This window comes from Trichogramma pretiosum, unplaced genomic scaffold (assembly GCF_000599845.2).
Source record: "Trichogramma pretiosum strain Unisexual culture from Peru unplaced genomic scaffold, Tpre_2.0 scaffold59, whole genome shotgun sequence".
NCBI lineage: Eukaryota > Metazoa > Arthropoda > Insecta > Hymenoptera > Trichogrammatidae > Trichogramma > Trichogramma pretiosum.
Window position 1 is genome coordinate 220,508 of NW_019641668.1, and position 22,543 is coordinate 243,050.

At 46.0% G+C, this 22,543-nt stretch overlaps 1 protein-coding gene across 1 annotated transcript; it reads right to left on the reverse strand.

Annotated features, from left to right (window-relative positions):
* Nucleotides 1–15,130: 15,130 nt before the first annotated feature.
* On the reverse strand, nucleotides 15,131–20,857 carry LOC106654637 (putative uncharacterized protein DDB_G0271606). Its single transcript, XM_014374593.2, has 3 exons — nucleotides 19,439–20,857; nucleotides 18,167–18,543; nucleotides 15,131–17,984 (listed from the first exon to the last, which is right to left on the reverse strand). The coding sequence occupies exons 1-3, from the start codon at nucleotides 20,571–20,573 to the stop codon at nucleotides 17,634–17,636; spliced, it is 1,863 nt and encodes a 620-aa protein (XP_014230079.1). The 5' UTR covers nucleotides 20,574–20,857; the 3' UTR covers nucleotides 15,131–17,633.
* Between the last annotated feature and the right edge of the window lie 1,686 nt (nucleotides 20,858–22,543).

The following is a 22,543-nucleotide window of genomic DNA, read 5'->3' on the forward strand; positions in this document are numbered from 1 at the left end:
CTCACCCCCGAGGGTATCGTCTCTTTTATATACGCTCTCACACACACAAAGCTCGACTCTCTCTCTCTCTCGTCGACGAAAAGTACTTATATAATATACTCGACGACGAGCTGTCCAAAGTATCGAGCGACTTGCTATACTAGCTGCTGCTGCTCCGAACGATCGACTTGGATTATCCTACGGCGCTTAACACTCAATTGCTTTTGTCTCTCTTTTTTTTCTTCTTTCCTCCTTTTTTTTCGGTCGTGTATATATGGGCTTTTGTTCAACGTCGATCGATTTAGTACTTATATACTGTAGAAGTTATAAATGTACACGAACACACACGTAGCAGCAGCACAAATGCGTCGTCGAGCGATCGACAATTAGTTGCCGAAAAATCAGATTTCGGGAAATATATCGTCGATCATGGCCAGCAGCAGTAGCGGCATCGGTGGCCATTAGCCGACTCTCGCGGGATATATTTTTCTATTCAATGTCTTTGTGTGTGGCTGTGTGCGAGCTACCACCACCTCCCCGCATACGACGACGTCTTCTTATCTCCTTGCTCAATTAGAGCCGTAAATGATCGCTCTTGGCTCTGCGGCTATAGCGACAATTACAGCTACAGCTCCACAGATATATATTGGATCCAACGTTCTATACTTACTGTGTTGCTTATATCTATATACAAGAAAAAAAGGAATTGGGCATGCGAGAAACGACTCTCGCGCGCGCTCCAAGAAAATGTAATATTATTCGCAGCTCGTTCTCGCGTGTGTGTTTCCCGTTGGTTAGGCAGATCATCGTCGTCGTCGTCGTCGTCGTCGTTGCGTTGCACCGAGTAAAAAAGAAAGAGATCTCGAGCTGGCCAGTCTCTTTCACACATGGAGGAGATAGCTTAACAAGCCGGACAACTGCTCGGGTATTGACAGGTTCTCTTTTCTTTCTTTCTTTCTCTTCATCTTCTCTTCTTTTGCGGCCCACGCGCGTGGCTCACATACTAATGGCCCGACGGAACATTTACCTTGACGCGCGGATCTCTCGCTCTCTCTCTCTCTCGGTTAGTTACTCCCGGGGGTGTCCTTCGCACTGGACACGTTCGGATTATCGTGTGTGTGTGTGTGTATTTTACCCGAGCGACACAACCCATACAAGCCAGTAGCTATATAGCTACTGCGAAGCGTGTGCATAGCAGCAGCAGCTTTGGTACGTGTGACAAGGGGATATGTGATTCGAGCACGTCGACTCGACCCCCTCCCTCCCGCGATTACATGTATATCGAGTGCGGATTTCGGGAGCCCCGGCCGACGAGCGCTTGATTACTTCGTGTACACGCGAATCGACTTATTTAATAAAGCCGATCACCGACGGACGAGTATACAGCTGCTTGGTGCCCGACTTCTATACATAACTCGTCCGCAATGTTTAAACTCGGACCACATCTATGTATATAATACAGCAAAGTGTATAATCCTCGGAAGGTCCGATTGAGACGAGCCTCGGCCGCGATTAAGCTGCACTCTACTACTCGGTTATAGACATGTACGCGCCAAAGCCAGAAAGCGGAACAAACGTATATACCCACGGTATATTTTCAGATAATATATATCACAGCGACGAGCGTCTGCTTCGCTTTCTCGAAATTAATTTCAATATATATGTGTGTGCGTCTCAAAGGAGCTTGTGCAGCCTAAGATGTGCGCAATTGCGACCAACCCCTCCTTCTTCTTCCGATCGCGTTTCGCCTCGCTGCTCGCCAATACGCTATAAGATTATATACAAGATGTGTGCGTGTGTGTAGGTGCAGCTCAAAAGCTCGACGACGTCCCTTTGCGAGACTTGGCTTTCTCGATACAACCACTATACGATGCTCGAGTCTACTCATTTTTCAATCGCCAATCCGTTTTCAGACTCGATGGAAATATACTTTTAAAGATTGTTATATTATTACTTCGATGGCTCCAGCACTGGTCAAAGTATACAAATCGACCTTTTCGCAGCTCCGCACGACCATCATCGGGCGCTTCACTAGCTCTCTTACCTGTAAGCACAAACTAACTTTTATGCAGGATAAAAAAAGAAGAAGAAGCTACATAACAGGGCAAAAAGTTTGAACAAGTCAGAAGTCTATATTGAATGTAGCGCGCAGATTAAGCGGCGAGATATATAATAGTACCTCATATAATAGCAGCAGCAACGGCACCAATGAGTCATTAAAGGAACAAAGTGACTCGATCTCCCGACTAAATATGCCATATAACTTATCGGTGCGGAGTAAAAAAAAGAAGGAGGAGGAGGAGGAGGAAACTTTTGTCCATCGCTGATAAGGGCGAGACTCGGAGCGCTAGTAGTAGTAGTAGTCAGCGAAGAAAGAAATCTGGTCACTGCCTCGCATGACTTTCGAGCGTGCGCCGCGCTTACGACGGTACTTAGGCCGATTAGATCTGTATCCATCCGTCCGTCGGTTCATCCATGTCCAGCGTCCAGTGCACACGAGCCAATATCGGCTATTGCTTCTTGCGCGCGCGCGCGTCGCACATAAATGTTTTACATGCAATATAGCCCCGCCGCCGCTGGTGGCGGTGGTGCTGCAGATCTCTCTTGTTTCGCGCAGGAAAATATCGCTTCTCTTTTTCCTTTTTTTCTCTCTCTCCGTCTGTTATCCACGAGACTACTGCACGTGAGCCGCTAGCCGATATATGCCAGCCCACCCCCGCAAAGGCTGGACCTAAGTGCCCGCAGGCCAGTTTTATTGCTCCGAGACCGCAGCAGTAGTAGCAGCAGCAGCAGCGGGCACAGGGGAGCGAAAAAGAAACGAAGAAGCGCGGATATGGGCCTTTGTTCCTCGCGCGCGATCGTGCATAATCTCTCTCGCGCCCCGTAATACCTATATAAAGGAATATATATGTTGAGCGCAAAAGTCTCCACCGGCTGTTGCTGCTGCTGCTGGCGAGACGTTAAAAAGAATAACGTCCGAACGAGGTGTGGCGAGCAGAAATAGAGAGAGAGAGAAACCTGCGACCAAGAGGGTGGCTTCTTCTTCTTCTTCTTCTTTCTTTTTTTTTCTCTTGAGGGAGACAGCGGATTAAAATATATATTTCAATCGGTATGCGGGTAGGGCGACAAATTTGTACTACACTCCGTTATAAGCCCCACCTCCCCTCCCTTTCCTCCCGTTTGCGTACTGTACTATTCGCATTTGTTAGAGAGAAATTAGACGAGGCGAAATTTCCATTATATTATGCGTCGCGACGTTTACATGACAATTAGATGTCTGCTGCAATACCTCGCGCGCGTCGACCAGCTCCGCATACGTCGCGTTTAAATTGTGCGAGTATATATATTTCGCGACGCGCAGAGGTGACAGGACGCGCGAGCGTGACTCCAGTATTATGTTATTATCATGGAGTTGTGCGTGGTGTAACGAGACCAATGTAGAGAATAGAGGTATGAGGCCGAAAGGGAGAGTCTCTCTCCCGCCTATTAGCGTCACACTCGGCTGCTTGAGAGCTGCTGCTGCTGCTGCTGCTGCTGCCGAAATTTATAATCCGTAAAAACAATTATATATCGAGTGTCGTGCGGATGCGCAAAAAGACGAACGAAGCCAGAAGAAGAAGAAAAAAAGACGAAGCGTCCGATCCCGGCCAATATCTCGCGCGCAGATTTATGAGACTTGGCTACCGAACTGCTGCTACTGCTGCTGCCGAAGTTATATATTAAACTCGCCGGGCGTATTAAAGATTTGCCGCTCAGACAAGAAGAGAGTAAGAGAAAGAGAACAAGAATGAAGGAGAAAACGAGCCTGGGAAGTTTTTCCTCGGTTGCAGCTAGCTAGCGAGCTAGCTCTTTCTGGCAGCGCAGTGATTTTGCACCCAATGTATACGTACGTACCAGTACGAATATGAAGCCATGTATATATAGCTCGAGCGGAAATAGATATGGGAATTATGAGAAATGCTGTCCAACTATTTGCCGGCGCATTGACTCTGTCGCTCTTCGCGGCGCTTCATCCCTTTTCCGCCGCACACATAGCGATATATAGTACGCGACTTTTTGAATTATTGCTCCCTCCCTGAGAATCTCTCTCACTCCAGCCGCCTCCTCTTTACTCTCATCCGCAGCCATTACTTTTATATGCGCGCGCTATATAGGTATACATAATACCGCTTGTGCGCGCTCGTCTATCGCTGATTTATATACTCGCGAAATCTGATGTATATATACTTGATTCGTCGCGCTGGCTGCTACCTATAATATACAGAGCCGAGAGATATCGCGTTCGACCATTGATTGCGTAATGCGCTTAACAATTTTGTACTCGAATTACCGGAGCGGCGGCGCGAGCGACAATCAGAGAGTCGGTGCGCGAAATTCGATTAACGCGCCGCGAGCAGCTCACCGACGCCGGGCGGCCGAGGGGTGCGGAAGAAAGAAAGTCGAGGCTCGCGCGCCTCGTTACGCACGTTCGCTATTGTGGTATAATACACGATCGAGGAGGCCTTTGATGCGCTATATACTATTATGTATATGCTCGCCGGGGCATGAGGCAGGCGCATCAGCGATCCGAAAGAAGAGAAAGGAAGAAAGATGGAGCTTGACGATTGAGAGGTGTATTCGATACGTACAAGCCACGAACAGTAGTTGGAAGCCGACGTACAATTAATCGAACGAATGATGTACATCCGCCTGTAATAACATAATTTGAATGTACCGAGCACGCACTCGATTCACCTTTCAAACAGATCATTAGACACTTATTGTTTTCTTTTGACGAATCCATATACGTGATCATTAATAGGTAATTTAAAATTCCAACGCCATTTCCGTGTATATATGGGTCAGATTCAGAATTTTTTAAATAAACCTGCGGACGAGGTCCACGGATTTTCCTGAAATTTCAGTATGTTATAGTACATTGAAAAAGGGTCCCAAAACCAAAATTTTAGACCCCCCCACCCCCGCTATAAACGTCTATTTTCTATTTATATTAATTCTGAAGCCCTGAAGTAATTAAAAAATCTGAAAAAATTCATGAAGGTACTTTTCAACAATCCAAACAACCTTGAATTTTTTCAGATTTTTCGAGTGCTTCATTCAGGCCTTCAGAAAAAATCAAAAAAATTTAAATTATTTTAATTTCAGTGAAATGGTTTGATATACCAGTAACCAGACCGGAGTATTTTTTTCTTAATTTTAACACCAAAAACGATTCCTTGAATTTTTTCAGAATTTTTCGTTCATGCCGATGAAGCCTCAAAAACTGTAGAAAATTTAATAGCGTCTAGGGCCGAAAACGCAATTTTTAACAAAGAAGGTTCCTAGAACCCTATGATTCCAGTATAAAAAAAAAGAAAATTTTTTTTAATTCCTTGTCAAATTTTAATAAATTTTGACCGTTTCAAATTTTCGATTGAAGCTTCCTAGCTCATTCTAGAGCATAACAAAGATTAATGTGAAATTCTGAAGACATTCATCATACTTACATTATTTTTCTAATTGTTAATTATCTCTGAGTTGGCTCAACGTACGAAGCCCAGAAAGGGCGTAAATGAAAGATAGATACCCCCCCCCCCCCCCCCCCNCCCCCCCCCCCCCCCCCGGTGAATTTGCAATAATAAAAACCATAATTTGTTCATGAAGACTTGCAAAATAAACACCAGATATAAAAGGGTTAATTTAATTCTTATAAACAAATTAACTCATCTGCAAAACCAGAAGTCGTAATCAAATTGAATTTCGGCATCTTGTTCCTAGCATTTTTACGCAAACTTAGAAAAATTTACTTCTCTAACTATATAGGGCTTTTTCACAGTCGTCAGTGACGGTCAAAAATCGACCAGCTGACTTACCTGGAGGCAAAACAAAGCGACCGCCCATATACTTTACATGTTATAGTTGGTTGGTAAAAGTAGTTGTAATTAATTTACCGTGCAGTTAAAAAATAAACAAAAAATATCTAGAGAAAGCAGAAATCCTTGTGTATAGAAATATCGAAGCGGTTTTTAGTTAAAGTCTTTAGTTTGTAAATAAAAAAATATTGAAATTTTGGCTTTTATGTCTGTGATATTGTCAATAAACTCTAATAAAATAGTTATTAAAAGTGGTTTTTTAGGTTGCAATACAAACTCTTAAGCAGGGAAATTTGTTTCTTTGAAGTTACCGACCAAAAACTAAGAAACAATAGTAATTTCAAGAATACTAGACGTTTAAGACACGCCCCGCGCGTATCAATTTTTTTATTTGTGTTTTGAGGTTAGTTGAAGATTCAGAAATAGTTCAGAAATAGTTATACGTTTCAAACGCGCTTCGCGCGCGTCAATTTTTTCATTCGAATTTTGAGGTTACTCAAGTACTAACTGTCTGTTGACAGTTAGCAGCACAGGCACTCGTATCGGGTCGGCTCGCGTCGGGCGTCGTCGTCAGTGTCAGCCAATCAGAGGTCGTTTTACGCGGCTTCACTTTTCGGCCGTTCTCTTTTTTATAAGTAGATCATCTTTTTACGTGGCTTTGTTTATTAACATTAAGAGCTGAAATTTGAGTTACATTCGAACGAAATGTTGAATTTTTATATGTAAACGAATGCAACTATCAATCACCGTTATTTTTGCAACGATAATATTATTAACTAACAAAACATTCTGACTAACATGCACTCGCAGGGTCACTCAGACCCAATCGACGTGTTCTCTCCCGGTTCACCGGAGATTACACCAATCTCTCGGACTTCCAGAGATTCTACAACTCAACGTGTGTCAAGGTTGTTGGCTGGATAGGGACAAATGACTTCAATAAAAAGTTAACTTTGTTTCTCCACTAAATAATCTTCTTCTTTTTCCCGCTTCCACCACTAGGTGGCCCCAATCGCAATAGTCGCTCTCCACAAACGACCTGTCGCTGCCAGGGCTTAAGAAGGAGACTTCCTGGTCAGATTAGCGTCTGCGATGTTGAAAGTTACCGAACTTAAAAGGTTTATCAAATATTAGGTTCCGTTGACCCCAGCGTCTTAAAATGATTACCAAAATTACTTTGAAATATATAAGATACTTATAGTATTAAGCACAGCGTAAATTTTCTGCTAAACATAACATTATTTTAATCTTACGCCAAATTCCATACTATATCCCGAACGAACGCCAAGGTGAAGGGAATTTATTTCCTACTGTTGAGTTATTATCAAAACCTTTAAAAAAAAATTTTAATTTACATATATTGAAATAGGCATAATTGAAAGAGACTGTCTATTCGCACAATTTCATAGCCTTTATATAGAAAATAATGAAACATTCGCTGCAGCTATCGTAGAAGGACCAGCTAAAAATGAATAAAACATTATAATAATAATATCGATATTAATAATATTACTTATGGCCATGTAGTAACTGAATTTTCAGAGGAATCAGGCCTGCCTAACTTGAAAAAACTGTTGCAACATTGTCTTGATGCCCAAAATTCAGGTATTTTGACTATAAATGCTGTTACGGTATCAATACTAACATACAATAATAAGATCGGTGTATTCAACTTACACAGTAGAGGATCTGATGGAAAATGTGTTCCCGAGGGAGTCGCGTGTTTTATTTTATCATATGTAGAAAAACTGTTTGACATCATTATGCATAATTATTTAATAGATGAAAATAATATAATTGACCAGCAATGTCAATTTACAGTAATATCGTCTTAAAAAATGATTTTCGTTACAAACAGCTGTTTTTGGCTTCAAAAGGTGTGTTAGGTAATCTGAAAAAAATCTGAAAAAATTGAGGTTATGTTTTTCAATGTGATAAAAAACTGGAAAAATTTCCGAGTTTTATATCGGCTCATATCGCTGTATCTCGGTTTTCAGAATTTTTAATGATTTTATCTGAAGGCCTAAAGCACTCAAGAAAGTTGAGAAAATTCAAGGATGTTTGCGTTGTTGAAAAGTATTTTTGTGAATTTTTTCAGATTTTTAAATTGCTTCAGGGCTTCAGAATAATCATAAATAGAAATGAAGAAGCTGTCAATTAAAATTTGTATTTATTTTTCAAGCAACGACTGAACTCAAAAGTCGTCGGTAGTCATCGTCGTCGTTACTTCAATGCATATTGAAGCAAAACGTCGGCAACAGCCTCACAGCACAATACCGTAGTGTATACGCATGTAGACCCATCTATAGTAAGCGAGATAATTCAACGATGTACTTCATAAATCTCGGCGCGCGACTCGCACGTATGTCTCGTCGGAATGTACACACACGGATGGAGAGCTAGACGCGCACATATACGGAAATACGTGCGAAACTATTGTCGAGAGAAAGAGAGAGAGAGAGAGAGAGAAGAAAAAACATACTTTGTCTTGGCGTGCTTGCGGGGGGTAGGCCAAACCTCCCTTTTCTCGTTTTATCCGCGCTTAATCTCTCGAGCTCGCTCGCTCGCGCGCTTGACTAAAAACTCTATTTCTCGATCGCGCGCTCCTATAAAATTATGTTTAATCGAGTCGATCTCTGTTCGCGTGCCAGCAGCTGCGAAAAATCGAATGTTTTTCGTCGGAAAGAGAGTATAATAACGAGCCCAGAAAAAGGACATGTATTTGGGGGTCAAACGTTAATGTCGCGCGGCAGTTACGATCACAGCGCATTTAAGGTACTTTTTTATAGTGCGGAGTGCGTCGATCGGGATACTATATCCTCGTATGGGCGATCGGACCTCCGATGGCGCGGATCGACGACGAAGACGACGACTCGTTGCAAACGGCCGAGATAAAAACGACGACGACGACGACGACGACACGTAGACACGCTCGCGTAGCTGCGGGTCGATATCGCTCTAGCCCTTGAAATTTCAGCCTATTATACACGTCGATATCTGTATCGAATCGAGTTAGCCTCGCGCTCGCAATTAAAAAGTGTATACAGGTAAAATTTGGGCCATCCCGCAGTACTGCAGTGTAGTAGCTCGAACGATAATCAAGCAGTGCGATGAAAAGGAGCTGTTGCACAAGGCATATAGCTCTGTGGTACACTGCAACGACTATTATACCCACACTGTGCGCTCGTGTGAGTGTATAGCTAAAAAAGCTCGCCAGTAGGGTGGGTAAGACGTAGCGCAGCTGAGAGATAGCCATAGAGATTGCGTGTGTGCTGCAGGGGAATACGAGCGGCTATTCAGACCAGAGTCGTTTTGCCAGCGCTAATAATGGGCGGTGGCCGCCTCGCCACTGCCGCCAGTCGCACATACAGTAGCCTCTATATACGTGCAGTATACATAGATATCACTGCTGCTGCTGCTGGGCCGAGCTCAGTTGACCGTGACAAGATAAAAAAATACTTGCCCGCGTCTCCCTCCCTCTCTCTTGTGTGCTTTTCTTTCCTTCTCTCTTTCTCGCAGTTTTCTTATATATTGTTATATAGAGCCTCGTTTCCTCCATTATGTGCCTTAATATACACGACAGCTATGGCTCGCGCGACGAAATCCAGTGGCTAGCGCAGCGACTTATATACAGCGCGACGGACCACGCGGTGACAGTTAATTTACGATACGATATGATTCAAAGTAACGCGCCATGCAGATGTACTACACATTTGCACTTATGCGACGAATAAAGTTCTCTCCGGCTAAGCTGTCAGCGACACCGAGACTCGTAAAAATGCTAAGCAGCAGCATAAGCGATTCGCGACTGCATAATTTTTGGTTCCTTGAGATGACGTATAAGCGAGTTGGCTGCAGGTCGTTTTGCGTTTGCGAGTGGCCACCACCGATCGAGCCGCAAGTGGATTCAGGGCTAATTAAGCAATGGGCGCTTTCGTGACCCTAGCTCTTCCATAATTCGATGAACACGAACGGAGGTCTCGCAAGTAATATAATACGCAATCCAGTCCAGGCGAGCTGCGAAAATTTCGGCAAAGATTGGCCGAAGCAGATAATAACATATACACGCATGTGGACTGTGGACGGAAGAAACGAATCACGTCCGAGATTATGAGAATGGGAATAAAGAGTAAAGAGCTTCGGTTCAGATTGGTATACACATATAGTAGATAGCCATCTCTATTTATACGTCTCTGATGCATGTGTATGTGCAGGACCGCGTATAGGGGAGACCGGGGTGTGTTGGCGCTACTTTTAAACAACGGTTATTTTTTAATCGATATTAAGATTTTATCGATGAATTTTTTTCACAGATAAATAGAGCTTGTACAGACGTAACTGTATGTATGTACTTTTATCCCAATCAAAAAATATTTCTTCCCTGTTTAGGCTTTTTTATGTAGTGAAGACACAAGTGTCAATTTGCCCCTGCGGGGGGTAAGTTGGCAAAGCTTTGGGGCAAGTTAGCACAATAAAAATGGCGTTTTATTTGGAGTTCATTTTACTCTGAATTATTTTTTATTTAACATTTAATGAATTTTAACCTCATGACCAATAAATTCGAAGCAACTACATTCGATGTTGCTAATTTTCGATGTTTTACTCTAACTGCGATAACTCATGCAGGCATAAACAAATCGATCTGAAAATTTTACATAGCATTGTTTGGGTGCTGATGGAGTGCTGTATACTTTTTTAGCAACATCCGTGTATCCTAATATATAATAGAGGCACGCGAATTACGAAAACCTGTGTTCATATATACCTATACTAGTGTACGTGTAGTATCAGACATTAAACGCTAAACATACTCCCTATTTTTGTGTGCTACTGCCGATTATCCCATTAATAATTTAGACGACTCCACAAAAAACTCATTGAAATATAGTTTTATTGCGATACTCATTGAAGCTACTATTATTAATATCATAAGGCTGAAACAAATATTACACTGATGTTATATGTAATTTTGTTATATAAAATTCAGTCCCTCAGCATTTACAAATGTAGAAGCTCGAAACTGCACATATTTTAGCTTTTTTATATCGTATACTTTTTATCGCACGAAGTATGTCTTCTTTTGTCGCACTAGCTCTGTTTAATTTTCTAATATATTTGCGAACGATTTTGAAAAAAAAATTTTTTTGACAAAAAATATGTGCCAATGTCCCCCAGAATTTTAGTGTCAATATGCCCCGATCACTCCGACATTATAAAAAAACACTTAATAACAAAGGGCATTATTCGAACACTAATTTAACACTTCGGTACATTACTCAAGAGGTATCTTAATATAATAGAAACAAAATTATCACGATTACTTTGTTCGATGGAAAAATAATCGAAGTTTTCGTAGAATTTAATATTCTCCTCGGTCTGTGGAAATATTTCGATCGCCCCTGCTTCGGTGCTCAACACTGATTCGAAACTGATTTTCTGTACAAACATCCATCATCATAGATTGTTTAAATTAACGGTAGCGCCATCTCCTTTCAAGTAGCTGATAAGGAGAAATATGCGGTGTGCCAACTTACCTCGTATGCCAACACACCCCGGTCTCCCCTAAGTGTGTATATTAGAGGTATATCCGCCGCGCACGAATGCAGTGTCCGCACACGAGGCTCCTAAATCATTGCCACGACATTTAACCACGCTCTCTCTCTCTCTTCGAACCGATTGAAATGTTTCGCTGCTGCTGCTGCTGCGACGATGCGAGGGTGGCCCTGTTTGTGCCGTCCGTCCCTCTATCTGGTGGCGCAGATCGCACACATGCACGCGGTACTAACATTACTATAGCAGTGCAAGTATTATACCGTTATATTGTATACACGAATTCGGATGGAGCTTGCAGTTATACGTATATTTAAGAGCGGCCAGTACCGAAAATCGACGAGTCCAGAAAATGCAGTATACTGTATACGAGAGCTTATATCGATGACATACACAAGCTCGAACGCACACACCTTTAAATGAGATGCGCGCGCGGTTCGGCACAGTACAATCGGCCGTTGTGCAGTGTCGCCCTGTGTCACGATTATACGCCACTACTACTACTACCTACCTTCCTATACCTACCTACGTAGTGGTGTACACCGCTGACACGGAGTTGGAGTATACGCGGCGGTGATTCGCGCTTCGGGTCCCGCCTACTTTCCACCTTCGATTGCGATGCGATACAAAAGCTCACTCTCTCTCTCTCTCTCCCTTACTACCCCCCACTCCACGCTGTAAAGCTTCTCTGTCCTCTCTCGCACTCACTATACCTCTCACTGGCTCTTTCTCTCTCTTACTTTCAGCTCCATTATACGGAAAGATATATATATATAACTCTGGTATGTATAGAACAACTCTTATATACCTGGCGAGGCTCGAAAAAGTATAAGCCCGCCCCCGTCGAGCTTGCACTATATATAGCGCATGGACGCGCGCTTGCAAATACCGAACTTTGCGCGTACTGCTGCTGCTGCTGCTGCTGCTGGCTTTGTTGGCGAACTTTCAACTTTCGAGTGCACACGTATTATATAGCCGTTACATAGTCACGAATAGGCAAAGTAATAACGAAGACGTGTGCAGCCGTATACAGCTTACATAAGTCATTCTCTCGACGCGATCTCGAACTTTTTATGCATCCCGGCAATGACGTGTAGCTATACACAATGAATAGCAAAGAATGTGCTGCAAGCACACACACACGTGGCAATACATCGTCCGTCGCACAGCTGGGCGTCGATAGTATAGTATGCGAATCCAATCGATAGCTGCTAATCAGATGAGCTGCCGCCACCCCCCGGACTCCCCCGAGCGACATTCATTCCGCGACGTACGTCGTACGCTCGACTTATAAATGAGTGTATACGCCCACGTACGTGCGTGCATGTATGGCTGGTCAGTCGAATCTTTTCCGTCGTCTCTAAATATATAGATGTACGCTCTCAAAGAGAAGTTGCAGCTTACAATTTACAACATTATTATGCGAGCCCTCCTCGCTCGAACCGTTATACGAGCTGGCCGACTCGTTTGCCAGCTATAGTCGCTCGAAGATAGCTCGCTGTGGCTCGCGATGATCGATGCGATGCGCAACTACATTACGCGTAAAAAGGCAAAGCAGCTTTCGAGCGACGAGCAATATCGCGTTCATTCACCACTGACCACTGACCACGTGCGGCTATAATACATTGGCTTGCGTGCGCGTGTCCTTGGGACTTGTGTACTACTCTCCCCCGCTCGCGCACAGTTGGCTTTCTCTACGAAGCTTGCAAGCTTGCAAGCTCAGGCGCGCATACGTGTGTCTGTGTGGGCGCGCGAGACGACTCTACTGAGCTACATATATACGTGTGCACGCGTGTGTGTGTACCGTGCAGAAAGAGAGAAGCTAGCCTCGTCATCAGTAAAAGCGCTGCGCTCGGCTATGGAGCAGTAAGGTAGTAACGCAGCATCGTCATCACAAAGCTCTCCGCCGCCGCCGCCGCCGCATGCAGCAGCAGAGCCGGTGAGCCAGCCCGTGGCTCGCTCGTCAAAGATGCTGGCGTCGACTCGAATCTTTGCAGTAACAGCAAATATCTAGTTTTCGTCGTCGTCGACGTCGTTGCTTGGCTATCCTCGTATATGTTATATACGTGCACTCGGGGCCACCACCGCACCGCCGCTTCAGCTAACTGCTGCTGCTGCACACGATCTCTCTCTCTCGCGTAGTGTGACGTCAGGCGACCTTTGAAACAGCGGCAGCTCGACTTTACGCGCGCAACCCTCGGCACATCTCTCTTTCATACACTTTCCCTCTGTATATATGCGGTATACTTACTTTCAACCCCCTGCTCCGACTCTCTCACTCACGCTGTACGTGTGACTAGGCTCGCAGCTCGTCGTCGTCGTCGTCGTCGTCTCGCCGGCAAGAGAGTCTCGCATCAATGGATCCCTCTCTCGCTCTGCTCATCTCTTTATCTCGTCTCTTGCCGAATGATTGGCGTCTGTGAAGCGTCACGAAATCGCGCGCCACTTTCGCGTCGGTGAGAAATTATTCCTGCGCTCGCGCGCGCGAGAACTATGACGCGCGCAGCGGGCAATATTATGCTGCCTCGGCGCCCGGCTGCAAAAGCTCGAATTTCTCCAGAGTTGCACTGCAGGATGATATATATATAGTTTGGTATACGTGCATGCGGATATCGAATTCTCGGAAGCTTCTAGCTCCTCGTTACACGTGCGCATGCAGTGGTCTGCCTGACCTGGTAGGTACGGTATGCATGCAGCTACGATAAAACACATTGTATCGTAAGCGCAGCGCAGAGCTCCGAAGGAATTATGGCACCGCATAGTTTGCTCGTTTCTATAATGTCGCTTTTGCGTATAATAACGTTAACTTAGAAAGCTACGTGTGAAAAAAAGAGCCAGATTCGGGGCCTCGAGCTTCTTTTTTCTTGAATTAATTATTATACGTTTCACGGCTAGAGCCGGCAGCTACGGTGCTGCAGTAGTACGAAGCTCGTGATGCTGGCGGTGGCGGCTCCAAGTGGAGAAACGAGCGGCCGATCCGAAGATAGACCACGCACGCGGTACAGTAGCAGCCCGCACTTAAAGCGCCGCAGCCGACGCACTATAATACACGCGCTCGCGGAGAGCTCCCGGAGAAAGAGAGTTAGAGGGATACATGCAGAAAGCGAGCAAAACGTCGCGTGGATCCCCAGCTCCTCTTTTCTCTCGTTTTTAAAGCGAAAAATCGCACGTATGCACGTAATAACGAGGCTGCGCACGAGAAGCTCGAGGTACGAAAAAAAAAAACAGCAGGAACAATGCGATCGCGCGCCGTACTATATACAAATATAGAGGCCCAAATTGAGCGCGAGCACAAGCGAGCTCGTTGCGTTGGTAAAGAGTATAGAAGAAGAAGAAGAGAGAGAGAGAGAGAGAAAAAAAGGAACACGATCGCGCGTATATGGTATGAGGCGCACCAAGTTCGCTGCTGTCTTCGAAAATGCTGACTCGGCGAGTGCACAAGCGCAAGCCTTACACACGCGTATCTGTATGTACCTTCCTACACACGTACAGCAAACCAAAGAACCTGACGAAATACGAATCTTATGGAATTTTCCATGCCATACTGCGTGTTCTTTTCTTCGCCGCTGCTTTTTCTTCTGATTTTTTTTTTGCTTTTCGCTTCTTCCCCAAATTTCCCACCCCCGCGCCCTTTTCTCACTTTTCCATGCATAATTGCGAGATTTCGAGCCGATATTTCGTTTCTTGCGTGTGCTTGGGCTTGATTAGAAGGAATATTGTGAACGAATAATGAAACAAAACTCGTTGGCTTATTTTGAAACAGTCGTCATCGACGTTTATTCATCATTTTTTTATTTATTAATTAAATAATAGTTAATTGTACATAATAATAATCATAATAATAATAAGAATAATTAACTTTATTTACAAATTGGACGACATACATTATGTAACGCGAATTAAAATATCTCTGCGTCGCAGTCGCGGATCATCCATAGACCCCGAAATACGACGAAAAACGACAATAGATTATTATCATGTGTGTACGTGTGTTCGTGTGTTTATGACATTACAAGTATCAATTACAATTATATCAATTACAATTCCATTATTTATTTATAGTTTTAAAACTTTTTTATTGTTTTTCTTATTAATCGTTAAGGTAATTTTTTAATTTACGTCAAGATTTCGTTGGAACGTTTTAATCGTTACTATATGCATTAATATACGTATTTCTTTGCTCTTTTTCTTTTTTAATGTATTCATAGTATGTACATGTATGTTACACGATGATAGATGTATACGTATCTCTCGTTATATAATATAATTTTTTTTCACACTTATATGTATATTAATACGTGTTATAAACATTCGATGCGCAATTCCGAACAAATGTAATAATCAACAAATGCATTTTGTAAAAATTTGACGAACGAACGAGCGAACGTAACGACGTCGCGCGTAAGTATCAGTGTCGTGTCCCCGATGTGCGTGTGTATGAGCAGAGAAGAGCACGACGACGTCAACGTTCGCTCGGAAAATGGTACCGAATGACGAATGCAGCGACGCAGCGTTAACTTTATTATATGTTTTCATTTTTTTCTGCTTTATTTTTTATTTTATAATTCGTCGACCGATTCTACTGCTATCTTATTTTTAGAGAAACTTAATAATTTTTTTTCTCTTCTTTTTAGACAAAATAATACTTCTCTCTAAAACGATTCAATATAGGACGTGTGTAACAAATTTTTTTTCTCTCTCAAGTATTTACAAACACAATTTACATCCTTTTGTTATTTATTTTTTTTCTTATTGCACCATAAATTATCACGCTTATAAGTCGGGTAACTTAACAAACCAAAAAAGCTCTTAATTACTCTAATTTTTAGGAATTATATCAGAGGAGTCGTTACACAAAAAAAACGTATAACAGCCAAGATACGACTCTCGATGCAACTCTATACAACGGAAGTATACGCGTTATATGATTAATTTTCGAGAAAGATTCGCTAATAGGGGAAAAAGCTCTTTTTTATGAAAGGAGACGCTCGCTTTGCTGGAGAGTAAAAGAGAGAGAGGTCAAAATTCGACTTTTTGAAGAAGTAGAAAAAGTGTCATCTCTCAATCAGTGTGTATATGTATTTGTGCGCACGTAAAAAAAGTGCGAAGCCGCGCGCGCGAGCGTTCGATATGTGTGTGAGTAATATAAAGTATACGACGGGCAAAGGTCAAACTAAAGTAGACTTTAAAAAGGCGCGCGATGTCTCTCTCTCTCTCATTCTCACTTCACTCTCACACTTGACTCTTTCTTTCTCTCTCTCGCACTGCATGCATAAATACAATGTTGCAGATTGGAAGTTTATTAGACGCACGAGCCGCATCTGAGCTTATCTGAATTCTCGCTCGTATATATAAAACGAAGTTTGTATAAATTAAATCCGACGCTCGGTGACGCGAGGCTATATTGTACACATTTATCGAGTCGATAAGAAGTAATTGATAAGCTCTCGTATAACGTGCAGTAGCAAACCCGAGAGAGAGAGAGAAAACCAAGTTTCATAATAATCTTCATTGGCAATCTCGCGTACGCGCCTATATTAATATGTGTGCTGCTGCGCACGATACGCAGCTTTTTAACTTTGAACTTTGCTTGCAGCTTACACGATCTCTGCGTGTATGTGTATATGTGAATGTATACTGTATTATATACTTTGTATTCCGATTTATCGCTAATTATATATACAGACTCGAAAACACATTCACATGGTCGTTCGTGGCTATACCGCGATTATCGCGCGAGCTTTCGCCCGAATTGCAATTATATACGCACTGGACTCTTGTATTATACTCGAGACGGGATCTTTTATTTTGTCGTCACGTTTCCGTGTAGATTTCGTGGAAAAAGGGCAGAAACGTCTCGCACGCGCGTTCGATTCGTATAACAATGTATTTTTTATCTTATCTTACGTTAGAAAGTAGCAACAAAATTAGCTATATCGCGCGTTTACTATACAAATGTATGAGTGTGTCGATTTGTCTGTGTATGAGCGTTTGGGGGATGCGAGCGTTCGAGGATGAATTAAAAAGGAGCTTGCGACTCGACATATTTATATTATTTATATCAATGTAAAAGGGAAAAAGAAAGTACACGGCCTGGTGGTGTCGCTCATCAGTTGCCGCAGCCGCCGGCGTTATTACGGTCGGACGGAGGTGCTCCTCATCTCAGGGTTTTTTTTTGTTTTACGATACGTCGGACTCACCGCAAGCCCAGGCAGTAGTAGTGGCGGTAGTTCAAGTCCAGCGTGATCGCTGTCACAGATAGACTTCGGGACTCGGGGCTCCTCCCTGTTGTTGCTGCTGTTGCTGGGAATGCGGCGGGGGTGGCTGTTGCTGCTGCTGCTGCTGCTGTGGATGAGGCGGTGGTGGCTGCTGTTGCTGCTGCTGCAAGGTATGCCTCGACCTAAGCATGGCCTCGTACCTCTGCTTGTAGATGTCGCGCTCCTGATGGGCCCTCGCGAGCTCGATCTTCACCACGTCAAGCTCGTGCTGGAGGCTGCGATTGGCCGTCTCGAGCTCGACGCGCTGCTGGGTGCGCTTGCTGCGGCAGTTCTGCGCGTAGCCCCGATTCTTCAAGGTCCTGCGCTTCAGCTTCAGACGCACGATCTGCCGAGCATGAACATCGCGAAAACAGTGTGACTTGTAGCACGTCAGCTTAATCGTTTGTGATCGAAATAATGTCAAAGTAGTAGAGAAAGAGAGGGTCATGGAGGTAGCAACGAGGAAACATTCTTTCATCATGTCATATAGAGAGAGAGATATAGAGAATCGAAACTCATTCAAGATACCTCTTCGCGTGGACAGCCCTGGAGTCGCTTGTTGAGGTCGCGCACCGACAGCGACATCAGCAGGTCGTCGTTCACGAGGTCGTCCTGGCTGCTCTGGGGCAGCGAGCAGTGCATCGAGCGCGACGACAGCTGGGGACTGGCGCCGCTGCTGGGCCCGCACGAGCTGCCCGAGCACACGCTCAGCGGCCGGCCCGGTTGCTGGAGCTGCTGTTGCTGCTGCTGTTGCTGTTGTTGCTGCTGTTGCTGCTGGGAAGGGTGCATGGGCTGCATGGACTGCATCTGCTGGTCGTCGAGCTGCATCGGCATCATGCCTCCCGGGGGCCCGTTCAAACCGACGCCGTTGTAGTACTCGATGTGGCCGCCCATTATGTAGCCGCCTGCGAAAGGAAGCAGTCGAGAAAGAGCGAAAGCTCGGTGAGCTTAAGAATTCGAATGATTATAGCTCGATGAAAAAAAAAGGAGAAAGAATAAAAAATGAACCGTCCGAGATGTTATTGATCGTCGCTACTGACTATTTCCAGCTCGACTCGATGATTTTCTCGCTCCTGCGTAGCGCTGCAAGCTCGTCTAACCGAGTAACAAGTATCTACGAATTGTATTACCTAAGCTCTAGTCTCTCTAGAGACTCGGGCGGAAGAATCTCTCTCTCTCTCTTGTATATGAATCGACGATCGCCCGCTAAAAGCCCCGCAAAAGGAGCGTATCCTACTGCTACACACAGTGTGCTGCAACTGCTGCTGCTGCTGCGTATATATAAATCGGATAAACGATTGTATATAACCCCGGGAAGGGGAGAGAGAGAGAGAAAAGTTTTTTCCGCTCCGGCAAAGTTTCGTGGCGCGGCGGCGGACTTCTTTTTTTTCGGGGCGGGCAATCGAATCGACTCATTAGATTCAAAGCCTAGCCCTGAAGAAGAAGAAGAAGAAGCAGCGAAGAGCAGCGTAATGTGTGTTATCGAGTCGCGCGCGCGCGAGCAGCTCTACACAACTACGCGACGTTTCCATAATAGTTTTCCGCTTTTTCGCAGCTCTCAAATGAAGTATATACATATAAACCAGTAATCGTCGCTCTATTTACCCGCTTAGTGTGTGTACGTGTGTGACTATATCGTTTTCAGAGATCGCGAAGAGCTGCGAAGATTAGAGGTCAACTTGACTGATGCGGCGCGTGAAGTTAAGGCCGATATGAACGTTGTTTACTATAAATAGCGCACGCGCACAAATTTGCATAATTCGCTGTTTTGCATGTATCGTATTCTCGCTATCTGTATACCTGTGTGCCGAGGGTGTCTGGGCGAGCCCCCGTGAGTGGGAGTGTGTCCCGGGCCCGGATGGTGATGGTGATGATGATGGTGCTGCACCAGATCCGGCAGATGGTGATGCGGTGGCGGCCAGTGCTCGCCGTCCGACGCCAAGGGATCGCTGTCCGGATGATCCTGCAGGCAGTGGGGCCTCAGGTCGAGGGGCTCCTGTCGCAAGCTCTGAGTGAGCCAAGGCATGCCGTCGGGCAGCACGACCTCGGCTTGCTGCAGCTGCTGTTGGTGCTGCTGCTGGTGTTGCTGGTGTTGCTGCTGCTGCTGCTGCTGCTGATGGTGGTGGTGGCTCTGCAGCTGCTGCTGATGGGGATGATGCAGTCGCTCGAGGCGTTGCAGATGCTGGAGAGCCGGTGGAGGCGAGGCCGAGACCGGCGGCGTGTCGGGCGGCGTGCCCGGATGCTGCAGACCGGCCAGAGTGCCCCCGGGCCCCTGATAGGGCAGCTTGACCAGCACCCCCGGCTGGGGCTGGCCGTAGAGCGGCTGCTCGAGCTCGTGCTGGGGCGGGGTGAGCGGCCCCAGCTGACTGGGCTGACGCAGCGATGACGAGGGGCCACCCTCGAGGCAGCCGTGATGCAGCTGCAGCAGCTTGGACTCGACGGCCGCTGGGCCGGCGGCGGCGGCGCCCCTCACCGCCAGGGCCGTCAGCAGCGGCTTGACCTTGACGCTGGCGTGCTGCAGCTGCTGGGCCAGGCTCTCGCGTTTCACCTCGTCGGGCTCGAGGTGATCGAGCACGAACTCCTGGACGTACTCTCGCGCGAGGACCTGCTCCTCGGCCTCCATCTTGACCTCGTCCGGTAGGCCCGTGGTCGTGGGCGTCGTCGTCGCGCTGCTGCCACCGGCTTGACCGATCGTCGTCGACGTGTTCGGGGGGGCGTTGCTCGCCGGGGCCTGATCTGCATAGGCGCTACTGCCTGGCGGCGCTCCAACCGGCGCTGCTACTACGACTACTGGGGGACCGCCGCCGCCGCCGCCGCTTCCGTTACTACCGTTACTGCTTTGAAGCGAGCTTTGGTGCTGCTGCTGCTGCTGTTGATGACTTTGCACAGCGGCGGTCGTCTGTAGGATGATACTGGCACGCCTGGGCTCGGGCATTCGAGCACCAGAGGCGCCTGCTGGGCCCAATAATTCGTACCGCACACTCGCGCACACTGCTCTCTTCCTCTGTCCGTCCCTCTCTCTCCCTCTCCCACCCTCTCTCTTGAAGCACTAGCGGTCACGAGCACGGGCACAACTAATGCTGCTGCTGCTCCTGCTGCTCGTGGTCACAACTGCACTTGGTTGTTTACAAAGAGCTTTTTTTGCTAGCTATACGAAATTCGTAGCTACGTTATATCGATATATATAAGAAAATACACACAAGTCGAGGCTGCAGCGCGTGCAAGCTCAGCCGCTGGCGGATTACAGTCGACTGAGCGTCGACTCGAGCACAAGAGAGCTTGGCCCGGGGGCGGCTCGTCGAGCGCGCGCACGCAGTAGCTTCTCTACCACCAGCCTCGTCGCAAGCAGCAGCAGCAGCTTCGCGCCTGAGTGGGGAGGCTCTCTCTCTCTCTCTCTCTCTCTCTCTCCGTCTTTGTCGCGACAGAGAGGCATTGGTCGGTCGGTACCGCGCGGCCATTGGTCCGTGGCAACGCAGCAGAGCTTGCGGCCTCCGCCCACGCCTGCAACTCCACTATCAGCAACATTCACTGAGGAGGGCCATTCATGAATCTCTCCCTTTCTACCTCTCTCGCTTCCCTGTACTGGTATACAAGCTAGGCACTGCTGCTGCTGCTGCTGCTTTGCAGCGCGGCCTCTCTTTCTCGCGAGCGAATAGATATGCGACGTGTATATGCTGATGAGCCCCGCCGAGAGTGCACACCTGCACCCGTGCAGAGAGAGAACATGGCGGCGCAGAGCAGTCCAGCCCCGCGGAGCTCGCGAGCTTTGCCCTTTTTTTCACGGGCAATTTTACCCGCTTCTTTTTTCATCTCGACGGCGAAAAGCTCCCGAGAGCATGATGCTTTCACTGCGAGGCAATGAATGTAAAAGTTCATCTCGTATAATGCGCGCGCGCCGCGCCTTCGACGTTTTTCCAATTCTAACGATAACCATTCAAATTACACGTGTGCGTGCTGTTTATTGATTCGAGAGCTTGCGAGCTTGAAAACACAGATACGGTATATTTATGCAAAGCCTATAATCCAGCCGCTTAATCGATCCTTTAAATTCGATTATGTAGCACGGCGCCCGGCGCTAATAAAGCAATGATCGCAATTCGAGGGATCAGCAGCCTTACAGCTCTCGGTAATATTTTTCGTCGAGCGAACGCAAAATATAATATTGTAAGTATATTATGCGATTCGATCGCGCGTTCGCTTGTCACGCGCTTGCGGAGGCCAGCGAAATTCGTTGAACTCTGCGCTGCTTGCGGCCGTGTTGTTGGCCGAGATTCAGAAAAATTGGCGACATCGACGTGTGCGCTGTCAAACGACGACTAATACTGCACAGTCGCGACTTTTTTTTTCTTCCGCTCCTTCGAGATGCCGACGTACGCAGACTTTCACTCTTGTTTCCCTAGCTATATATGCGACGGCGCGACGACGACGCTTATATATGTCGATAGCAAAGCTCTCGCCGATAAACTATCCGATATATAGAACCAAGTTCTATGTCGACTTTGCTTAATTACATCTAGTCGCGTGTGTGACACGATTCGGACTTTTCATTAAGTCTTACAGTAGGGAATCTCGTAGTTTTTATCTCGAGTGACCCAACACCATAGGGATAGTCCAACGAATTCTCGGGTCGACGCGCGTCCGCGAGTTTACCGAGCGAAGTGAAAAACTTTTCTGTAAATGTAAAAAAGCGGCCTAGCTATAAGTACAAAGAAACGAGGATGAAGAATGCGATACGCGCGGGCGCGACGAGCCTATGCACATATACGCAGACGAGAAAAACACGTACACCACATACACATACCCAAATTACACGTGTGCACGTGTACGTGTAAGAGAGCAAGAGTGTGCCGCTGCCGCTGCGACGATCGAGCTTGCAGGGGGCGATGTTCTTGTAGCCGCGCTCGA

Coding starts and splice junctions, on each gene's coding strand:
- LOC106654637 (XM_014374593.2), bottom strand. CDS start 20,573: ATGCCCGAGCCCAGGCGTGCCAGTATCATCCTACAGACGACCGCCGCT. Junction 18,544..19,438: donor CAGACACCCTCGGCACACAG/GTATACAGATAG, acceptor TTCCTTTCGCAG/GCGGCTACATAATGGGCGGC. Junction 17,985..18,166: donor AGGGCTGTCCACGCGAAGAG/GTATCTTGAATG, acceptor CATGCTCGGCAG/ATCGTGCGTCTGAAGCTGAA.